The sequence below is a fragment of the Acipenser ruthenus genome, chromosome 3 (genome assembly GCF_902713425.1).
Source record: "Acipenser ruthenus chromosome 3, fAciRut3.2 maternal haplotype, whole genome shotgun sequence".
In the NCBI taxonomy this organism is placed as follows: domain Eukaryota; kingdom Metazoa; phylum Chordata; class Actinopteri; order Acipenseriformes; family Acipenseridae; genus Acipenser; species Acipenser ruthenus.
The window spans coordinates 54274971-54286413 of NC_081191.1; the positions used below are offsets into that span (position 1 = coordinate 54274971).

At 38.4% G+C, this 11443-nt stretch overlaps 1 protein-coding gene across 2 annotated transcripts in view; it reads left to right on the forward strand.

Annotated features, from left to right (window-relative positions):
• dnah5l (dynein, axonemal, heavy chain 5 like) overlaps window positions 1-11398 on the forward strand; it is a 278602-nt gene extending 267204 nt beyond the window's left edge. For both annotated transcript variants that reach the window (XM_033992608.3, XM_033992607.3), the window contains exons 75-77: window positions 7761-7969; window positions 9568-9789; window positions 10174-11398. In XM_033992608.3, the coding sequence (XP_033848499.1) occupies window positions 7761-7969; window positions 9568-9789; window positions 10174-10392 (650 nt within the window). In that variant the 3' untranslated portion in view covers window positions 10393-11398. The remainder of the gene's footprint in view (window positions 1-7760; window positions 7970-9567; window positions 9790-10173) is intronic.
• Window positions 11399-11443: the final 45 nt, after the last annotated feature.

Below are 11443 nucleotides of genomic sequence, written 5' to 3' on the forward strand. Positions count from 1 at the left end.
AAACAGGGTGATTGACACTTCTACTTGTTCCCAGTATGGTTTCAAGCGGGGTGTGTTTCAGACGTGGTGTTTGGCTCGTGGTTTCGAACCCACGATATGCCCTGTAGCAGTTATACTGCAATTTTTACAGGACCTTTTTGATGAGGGGAAATCTCCTTCTACTTTGAAGGTCTATTTGTCAACCATTTCGGTGTGCCATGTAAAAAGCTCATTTCCTGGTGGGGCAATTTTTGAAAAGCACCTGCCGGCTTAGGCCATCGGTGAAGGATTTAGTTCTTCGCTGGAGGTTAAATGTAGTGCTTAATGCACCGACAAAACCTCCATTTGAGCCCATGCATTCAGCTAGGCTCAAATTTTTGTCTTTCAAGACAGCTTTCTTGCTTGCAATCACCTCCGCTAAGCGGGTGAGTGAAATGCAAGCATTTTCAATTTCGAAAGCTTGTCTAATTTTTTCAGAGGCCAGAACGAAGGTCACCCTTCGTACTAACCCAGCTTTCCTGCCGAAGACCATCTCGGCTTTCCACATTAATCAGTAGGTGGAATTGGAGGCTTTCCACCCCCCTCCTTTACAATCTGACAAGGAGCTCCAGCTCCATATGTTTTGTTCAATGCAGACGTTAGCATATTATGTGGAACAACTGAGCAAGTATGTTTAAATCCACCACCATTCCGGCTCTGCCCAGTTAGGCCATTAGTGTATTATGTTGACTGTACTTGGGGTTGGCGTCAAACAGAGCAGCTCTTTATCTCTTTATCTGCTATGGGTCTATGCTAACTTCCATGGACAAGCCCTGTTCAAACAGCAGCTGTCAAAGTGGATTAAAGACACTGTCCTGATTGCCTATGATCTATCCAACCTGACCCACCAGAGAAGTTCATTGGTTATTCCGCAAGAGACCTTGCAGCCTCTTGGGCATTATTCCAGGGTGCATCTGTCTCTGACATATGCAGTTCTGCAGTATGGGTGACCCCCATACTTTCACTGTTCTGTAGACTGTTCTGAATGTCTTAGATCCCCAACCACTTAGTTTAGTCTTAGATACACATAAACCATAGTGTGGGTTTACCTAGTGTGGGTTTTCTCTAGTTTCTATACACTAGATGTCATATATTGTCCACACCCTGGGTTTTATACCAGAGTGCTAAGGGTAGCTATTCAGTCTACCCTTTACAGCATGCACACTGAGGTGTGGGTTCTCCCCACACTTTTTAAGGTTCTGTGTATTATAGGTCATGGGTCCTTAAAACCTGGCTTTTGGCGACCAGAGTGCTAAGGGCAGCCTCCTGGTCTACCCCTTTTTGCCCATCTGTCAGTCCTGCAGGTCCTGCACTTACGACAGCTTGGGTCAGTGCCGACACTAGGATTTACTGGGCCCTGGTCAAGACTGTGAAGTCGACCAATGCGTGTGTTGATGTCTAGAGGATACGGGCATCGCAGCCCCAGGAAGTCCCCACGTTTCTGGATTATATTGACCCTAGTGGTGTAGAGATTGAAGAGTGCCCACGTGAGAATGGATCCTTGTGGGAGTCCATTGTTCAAAGTTTGTGTATGGCTGGTTCGGTCACCAAGGTTCACACAGATCGGCCTTAATCTTTTCAAGAGAGTGTTGGTTCATTTAAACACTGACCAGAAATGAATATAGGATCTGGTTCAGTATCTCTTCCAGTTGGAACTAGAACACCAAGTATTTCTTTATTAGAAATACATATACCTTTCAATTACTTGTGTCAATGGGGTTTTGTGCATCAGACATTTTGCTGGCAATGCAGGGTTTCTGAATACATAAAGCATGTATAACTGCATTTGTCAAAACTGAACATACTGCATCACCTTCTAAGAGCATGAAATGAGACTCATCCTGCTAACACTGCCTTTCATTTTGATGATTTGTTAATTCCTGTCAGAAGGCGCACAGTCGTTTCTCTCAACTTTCTTAAAAAAAAAAAAAAATTATGGGCTGTTACTATACGACCAAAAAGAGTTTGACACCAAATCCTGGTAATGGTTTTCTGGTGAGGTAGAGGCAGCCCAAGGCTGGACATGAACCTGGGGCATTCCACTTTCTAACCCAGCACTCCAACCACTGCACAGAAGTGGCCCAGACAATATAAGATGATCTGTGAAACACCTATCTGCGAACAGCAGGTGTTTTTAATAAACACTTGACCTGAGTGACCGGGTTTTTAGCGTACCTGCACTGTTGCCCCACACAAAAATGGCGTCCTGGAAAGACTTCCATCATGGTCATGTGATCTTTGCATGGGGATCCTTGGCTTGGCTGAATAACAACACAAGACCCTTTTCTCCCATCACACTTGCAATCTTATTTTAGAAACTCCAGTTGGCCTTTTATTATTTATTACCTAATGCAGTATTATGGGACTAAATAATCCAGAGTTAAGTATGTGACTACTTTTTGGTTTGCTTTTTCATTGGCTTTTTCTTTCTTATTGTCACAAAATAGTGTCCACTTTTATTGTGAACTATGACCAGCAGACAAAGATATGGATATTTTATGCTAGCACTTGAAAAACAGCCATAGAATTGTTCAAGGTTAAAACATAATGGAGTTGAACCTCCCACTTTAGTAAAGCCCACAAACATGCGACTATTTTTTGCAGCAGTTTCATTTTTATGTTTACATTGTGATTTAAAAAAATATACATAATAATAATAATAATTTGGGGAAATTAGTTCAAGGTTATTTTCGTACCAAAGCCTACAGAAAGACACATTCAGGTTTTCATTATGTTTACAAAATAATTCATAACAAAACACCAGTGGCCTACTCAAAAATGTTGAAATAAATATGTATATATACATATGTAATATAACAATAAATACATACCTTTAACGAGGAGGGAGCAGTCCGATCCAAATTCTCCACTCAGTCACTGCAGTATGTTCAGAGGAGGCAGATGCGCTCTTGTCCCCTTTGTAGTTACGATTAACACGTCGATTAGCCAATCATATGCCTCCATTTCTTCAGCTGGCTTGCATGGAATGCTGAGTAATGGCGTCTGAAAAATAGCCAAAGTGGGCATGGGCCTCTCCCCTTTTAGGGAATCATCGGACGTGTGTCCTCCCACATTGAAGACCTCAGATGCTAATACTGACGAGAGTGAAAACAATTAAGTTTAGAAGGATGTAGCAGATCTATAGATTGATTTATTTACATTTTAATACATTTTTTAAAATGTTAATTAAAAGTACAGTTTCTGTTTGTTTCTTCAAATTGTTATGTACCTTGCTCCAGAATTAGTTTTGCTGAATTGCTTTCTTTTTATTACATAGATGTTTCATATAATAATAATAATAATAATAATAATAATAATAATAATAATAATAATAATAATAATAATAATAACTTTAATTTGATATAGCACGCTTCACACTAAGGTGTCTCAGGGTGCTGCACAATATGAAAAACAAAATCAGAAACATATTAATAACAATAATAATAAAACAAAGCAAACAATAAACAGTCAATTCAAAAATGCATTAAAAACAGGTCAAATACAAATAAAAACCAATTCATTCATTCAACCAAATAATAAAAACAATAATTACAAAAAACATTACAAGTTTTAAGAACAAGTCCGCAGGATCACTGTAAAAAGGTTGCCGAGAACAAATTTGTCAAGAGTGGATTTAAAATTCAACACTGTGGAGTCTCGAATGCAGCCGGGCACAGAGTTCCAGAGAGAAGGGGCAACACAGCTAAAACTACGCCCACCAAGAGAAACACACCTTGGAACTGAAGGCTTTAGAAGTCTAGACTATCTCAGCTGTCTTCCAGGGATTTAAGGGCAGAGAAGGTCCATAATGTAAATAGGACCCTGACCATGCAAAGCCTTGTATGTCAGCAACAGAATCTTGAAGGCAACATGAGAATGAACAGGAAGCCAATGCAAACGCATAAGGACCAGGGTGATATGTTCTGTCCGCCTAGCGCCAGTCAAGACCCTTGCCACTGGATTTTGCACCATCTAAGACGATTCAGAGAACGAGTAGGAAGACCAACAAAAAGAGCATTGCAGTAATCCAATCGAGAGGTTACATCCCTGGGAGACAGAAAACGACAAAATCTGGAAATTTTCTTTTGGTGATAAAACCCTGCCTTTACCACAGTAGAAATATGGTTTTCAAATGATAGCTTACGGTCTACCTGGACTGCAGACAGTCGACAAGATGCCAACAGTGGTATCATCAAATAGAGCTGGGTTTTAGAGCCCATTACCAACAGCTCAGTTTTTCTTGCATTTAATTTCAGAAAATTATTTGACATCCAAGCTTGTACTTCTGCCAAACATGCAGATAAAACTGCTTCAGTATTGGAATTCATTTTGAAATAAATCTATCTGCATACGAATGGAAGTGGACTCTGTGTTGTCGTATAACATCACCCAATGGCAGCATATAAATTTTAAAAAGGAGAGGTCCAACGACAGAACCCTGCGGAACTCCATGAACAAGGCGAGCATTAGAGGAATTATAGCCAGTGTAAGACACATATTGATGTTGGTCCAATAAATATGAGCGGAACCATTAGAGAGCAGTCCCCCTCACATTTACAGTGCCTTGCATAAGTATTCACCCCCCTTGGACTTTTCCACATTTTGTAATGTTACAACCTGGAATTAAAATGGATTTAATTAGGATTTTTTGTCACTGATCTACACAAAATAGTCCATAATGTCGAAGTGGGGAAAAAAATCTACATATTTTTCAAAATTATTTACAAATAAAAAACTGAAAAGTCTTGATTGCATAAGTATTCACCCCCTTTGCTGTGACACCCCTAAATAAGCTCTGGTGCAACCAATTGCCTTCAGAAGTCACATAATTAGTTGAATGGAGTCCACCTGTGTGCAATTAAAGTGTCACATGATCTCAGATTAAATACACCTGTTTCTGGAAGGCCCCAGAGTTTGTTAGAGAGCATATCTAAACAAACAGCATCATGAAGACCAAGGAGCTATCAAAACAAGTCCGGGATAAAGTTCTGGAGAAGCACCAATCAGGGTTGGGTTATAAAAAAATATCCCAAACTTTGAACATCCCCCGGAGCACCGTTAAATCCATTATTAAGAAATGGAAAGAATATGGCACAACCGCGACTCTGCCTAGAAAAGGCCGTCCACCAAAACTCAGTGACCAGGTAAGGAGGGCATTAGTCAGAGAAGCAACCGAGAGGCCAATGGTAACTCTGAAGGAGCTGGAGAGATCCACAGCTGAGATGGGAGAAACCGTCCATGGGACAACTATAACCCGGACGCTCCACAAAGCTGGGCTTTATGGAAGAGTGGCGAGAAGAAAGCCATTGCTGAAAAAAACACATATCAAATCCAGTTTGGATTTTGCCAAAAGGCATGTGGGAGACAAAGCAAACATGTGGAAAATGGTTCTCTGGTCTGATGAGACCAAAATTGAACTTTTTGGCCTTAGCGCAAAACACTATGTGTGGCGCAAAGCCAACACTGCTCATCAGCCTGAGAACACCATCCCCACGGTGAAGCATGGTGGTGGCAGCATCATGTTATGGGGATGCTTTTCATCGGCAGGGACTGGGAAACTGGTCAGGATTGAGGGCAAGATGGATGGAGCCAAATACAGGGAAATTCTAGAGGAAAACCTGTTTCAGTCTGCAAGAGACCTGGGACTGGGGCGGAGGTTCACCTTCCAGCAGGACAATGACCCTAAACACGCAGCCAAATCTACACTGGAGTGGTTTAAAAACAAGAACCTGAATGTCTTAGAATGGCCCAGTCAAAGCCCAGACCTCAATCCGATTGAGAATCTGTGGCAAGACTTGAAAATTGCTGTTCACCAACGGTCCAAATCCATCTTGACAGAGCTTGAGCAATTTTGCTAAGAGGAATGGGCAAAAATTGCAGAATCCAGATGTGCAATCTCTCTTAGCCAGGAAAGAGAGATTAGATATAGGAAAGTTTCCAACCACTGTTTGATCCAGCAAAGCTTTTTTTTAGAATCGGGTTAACAATGGCTTGTTTTATTGCAGTAGGGACAAAGCCTTTGAGAAGTGACATATTAATTATATTAGTAATGGAAGGGGACAGAGCAAAGTTTAACAGTACTAGTGGGCCACTTGTCAATAACACAGACAGAATCTCTGGCCTTACTAATCAACCCGCGTGTATCTGTGGAAGGAAGGTGAGAAATCTGAAAGAACAGAGATAGCGGGATAAGACAATATACATGCATCAGAGGTGTTCATTCTTGTTGGAAATTATGCCCTTATAATTTCAGTTGTTTTTCTGAAGTACAAGGCAAACTAATGCAAGATGAGATCACAAAGATTACCCTGACCCTTTACAATGATGTCAGAGTAAATAATGTACAGAATTACATATAATTATTTTGTTGGTCGTTTATTTAAGTTCAACAAAGTAAGTCGATAGGATGTGCTTGATTTTTGTCTGCCTTTCTCTTGCTTTAACAACTTTGTTTTCGAAAATATTTTATGCAAAGTATGTTAGTGATGTGATCTTGAAATCGAAATGCTATATTATTGTTGTATACAGTGCATTTTTATGCTGGCAGGTTGTAACAGTTACGTTTATTAGAATAAACTATGGTGGGAAACTGTTTTCTTTTCTATGCTGGCTAGTGGAGAAAATGTGTTTAACAGCCTTGAATTGGAGTAAAACGTTAAGATTTGAAAAATGACGTCAGTCAGAATACAATAATAAGATTCTTCTGCTGCTGAGGGATTAAGTGGCCCCCTAGCCCCAGCCGCCACTGCAAAACACCATGAATGACACTCTGATGTGGAATGTAGAATTCTAACAATAAAAGATACAATGGAACAGTTCTAAAACCTTTTCCTTTGTTTTCTTTTCTAAATGGAAATGCAATAAAATAAATACTGAAATAAATACATAAACTGTCAACGTTTCTTTTGCTAATAGTAATTTAATGGTTCCTATGTGCAACTAAAGCCCGGTACACACTGCCTGATGCGATCAATTGCGACATGATTTTTCAGTTGTATCGGGCGGTGATGCAATTGATTTTACAGGATTGGATGATCGATTTCAGTCGGCTCGCAAAGTTTAAACATGGTAAATATTTTGCAATGCGATTCCCTTGCATCGGCTAGTGTGTTATGCAACGATCGCATCGAGCAGTGTGTACCAGGCTTAAGTCATTTCTAGTTTTGTAACATTACATATTATATATTTAGAAACACAAACTTCAAACTGGGTTTTAAAGATTACATTTACTGTATAAAGAGGTTGAAGCAATCTGAGTAGGGCATTTATAGTTGTGCATTGCCTTAGGATACAGCATAGGTATTAATGATGAAATTGTACATTTCCATATACATAGTGGAAACTCCACTTGTCTTACACTGGCTGAGATATTATTCCAGTAGTAGTAAGTGTTGCCTGACTATGTCTGATAAGCTACTGGAAGAGATCCAGGTATCCATTGAGGGAAAACAATGTATCTTAACCATTTAACCTGATTTAGCACATACCTGGTTATTGTTAACTCGCCATACAAGGAAGTTATGAAAAACTGGACTGGGGTGCGGTTTCTTTTTTAAACTCTCCAGTACATAACACTTGACATGCACCATCTTGTTTACAAAGGTCCTGGGAACAGTGTGGCTGCTATCCCCCAGCATGCTATTCCCCAGGATGTTTTCACCATCACTGAGGAATATGTAATATATATGAAAATAATATATATAAAATCCCTTTGAAGTGGTTTGCTCTTTGTTCTCCACCAGGTACAATCATCATGTCTGAAGACTTACGGGATGCTCTTGACAACATGTATGATGCCCGTATACCCAAACTGTGGTACAAGATTTCCTGGGAGTCAGCCACCCTGGGCTTCTGGTTCACAGAGCTTCTGGAGAGAAACCAACAATTCCACACCTGGCTGTTTGATGGGCGACCCAATCAGTTCTGGATGACAGGATTCTTCAACCCACAGGTAGGGGGAGATGTAGGTGGATTGCCAGAAAATATACATTGCACAACCTATTATTGGTTCCCCTTAATTATTATTTTGGTTCTATTCCCTTCATGTTCCATGCATCGGAAGCTCTCCTGGAGTATATTTACTATATAACATTTATGGTAGCCACGGCATGTGTGCACCCATAGTAATAGGCAGTCTCTTGTCTGAATGGGGTGCTGGAAGGCATTCTATGTGTGGTGATCATCATAGACAATCAGAGAAACACTTTTCTTTACTGGCCTCAATTCACAGGTATTTAATAAGAATGCATTTTGGACACAATGCTATTTATTTTATTATATAAAACAGCAAGATTCTCCTTGGAATGAGTTTTTTCTAAACCTCAGCTATACTAATTGCTTTAATGGGTTTTGATAAAATAAAAAAAAAAAAAAAAAAAACATTCAACAGCTACAGTAATTGTGTGGTAACCACAGATGCCTGTTATTTACAAAAAATGGAAATTCTAAAATGATGTTTCTAATCCACTGCAGCCCCTCATTGATCATTTATAAAATGTGTTTGAATAGGTAACCAGGGAAGGCTAATATAACTATGTTTACATTACTGATTTTCATATGATGGGATAAAAAAAAAAAAAAACAGAATGTAATCCAGCAATTTAATAAATATTTAGTCCCAAATAGTTTTATGGCATCTTAAATGTGTTTATTAAAATTGTGTGTAATAAAGAAATACTCAAAAGAAGTGAACATGTTGTTATAATTCCACACCACCAATTAAGCCACTCTGGCAATGAGGCAACATGTGCTCATGATGCCTGAGTCTGAATACAAAGGTTGTCCACTTTACTAAAATAGTAGTACATTGTTTTAAGATAGATTTATGTCTAAATGCTCTTCCTAAAGAAGTCATCATGACACTGGCATTTTTTGCATATGGAAGCTACAGGAAAATAATTGCCCTACGATTACGCAGTGGCTTACATAAGTGCATTACACTATAGAAATAGAACTGGTAGCAATCACATTGGCAGGCATGGAAACAGAATGAAAGCTGTCTGCTTTGTCTGACTGATAAATGACAGCAGAATGATGGGCTCTCAAAATGCATATTGGTGTATTTCTATTTTTTTATTGCTAAAGGCAATCTTACATGTGTTCAGTAGAATACATTTCTATTACTCCTATCAATCTCTCTGTTAAAAGAAATGTAATGGTAGTTACAGTGTTTGGGAAGTCTTCCTGCCTCTAGATTTTATATGTAATGTTTTAACTAAAGGCTGAAGTGAATAGAAATGCACAAGAGCAGTGTTTCACTTCTTGTAAGGTAATTTGGTATTGTACCGATTTAGCATTTATTTACAATGCTGTTCTACATTTTTTTCAGCTAATTTTCAAAAATAAAAAATCCCTCTTCATCCTAGCATAACTGTCTACAGCACCATGTTGTGTCATTGTAGCAGTACAAAATGTCACAATATTTAAATTTAGTACTATAGTACAGTATGAAGAGTTATTCTCCACCCTTAAACTTTATGGCAGTATGGAATCAGTAATATATAGATTAAAAACAATATTAAACAATAATCAGTATATTTGTTTTCAAAGGGCTTCCTGACAGCTGTGCGACAAGAAACCACTCGAATGAATTTGTCTAAAGGCTGGGCTCTAGATGGTGTTATCTTGCACAATGATGTGACCAGAATGATGAAGGAAGATGTCACTGGGCCTCCCCCTGTAGATATTGGTGGGGTTTACATCTATGGTCTCTTCCTGGATGGAGCTGGATGGGACAGAAGGAATACTAAACTAATGGAATCTTCTCCAAAGGTTTGTTTGTTGTTGTATTAACTCCCTTAATCTACTCTGTCAAGTGACATACAGGTTTAGGAAATTGTCTTTAATTATTAAATTGAACCAATTAAACTTGTGACCAGGCCATATTTACAGACGTGGAACAGCCCTCCATGACCAGGTGCCCCTGCTCAAACTAGCTTTAAACTAAATTCACATATGCTGTTAAGTGTCAAGGTATGAACTTTGATTTCCTTACACAAGCCATGTGAGCAGTATAGTTGAAAGACAGAGGTAGGTATGCCAGCTAATGTACACAATGGTAAACCTCATGAAACTGTTAGGGAGTTGTTTGTTTATAAGATTGTTTATTGCAGTGCACAATGCACCTGGTTTACTCTTGATTCTCTCTTTTTTTAGGTTCTGTTCACTTCTCTGCCAGTGGTTCATGTTTATGCAATCAGCACCACAGCTCCCCCAGACCCAAAGAAGCAGCAAGGGAGTCTGTATTCATGTCCTGTGTACAAGAAGCCAAGGCGCACAGATCTAACGTACATTTTCTCTTTGTATTTGAAAACAACAAAAGTCCCTGATCACTGGACCCTGAGAGGGGTAGCTTTGCTTTGTGACTCAAAATAAGACAAAAGGGCACGTGTTTTTAAGCAAGCTTATCATTGAAGTAGAGTACAAACATGGGTTGTTTATTTTATCCCTACTTAATATATATATTAACTGGATGCTTTAAAATCGTTGTTCTAAGCTTAGTCCTTGATACCAAATGTTTTATTTCTACTGTAGTACTAGAATTATCCATGGGTGCATACAGTTGGTATTTATTGTACTAGTAATACCGGCGTGTATACTTTACTTCCTTTATATGTACTACTAAAGGAATTATAATGTCATTATATTGTTTAAAACAGTAGTCAATACAGGCCCTGTACAAAGCCTTTCATGAATAAGATCATCCTTTAATGTCACAAAACAAGAAATGAACAATTAAAGAATGCATGAGGGCCCGTGAATGTTGTTTTGTTACTCCAAAGGACCTCTCTTCAGAAACAAAATCATGCTAATAACACTTTGAAGTAAATGTTCTTGAATTTGTTGTTATTGTACAAAGTGTTTTTTTTTTTTTGCTAAATGGATATTTTCACTAACTAGAAAAAAATGTGGTTAATTGGACAAACATTTTGAAAAAGTGTCTCGTCAATCTCTCTTGTGTTAAATAGCTTTAACACGTAATACATTGTCAAAGACTCATCAAAGACAATTTTATAACTATTTGTACTACTGAATATTGATATACACTGTTTAAAATGATATGTTTAACTAAAATTATCTTTAATGCACTTTTTAGTAGAGATTTATTAAGCATCTCCATAGAGGATATACAAATTGAATTATTGATCACAAAAAGTAATGTAGTTCTTGATATAGCTATTATGTGTTAAATGTTAAAACTGCATTCCAAATATACCTACTGTACTTGACCTGAACCACATTTTCTGGTTCTGTTGTACGGAAGGACTTGAAATGTTTTAATGGTCTGTAGTCAATTCTTGGATAACAAGTTACTGTATTTGTAGATATTATAATTGCATTTTTTTGTCTTTTTTTTCACAAATAAAGACACAAAACACAATGACATGGTTTATCAGAAACTACTTTGTTGGAATGAATCTTTCAA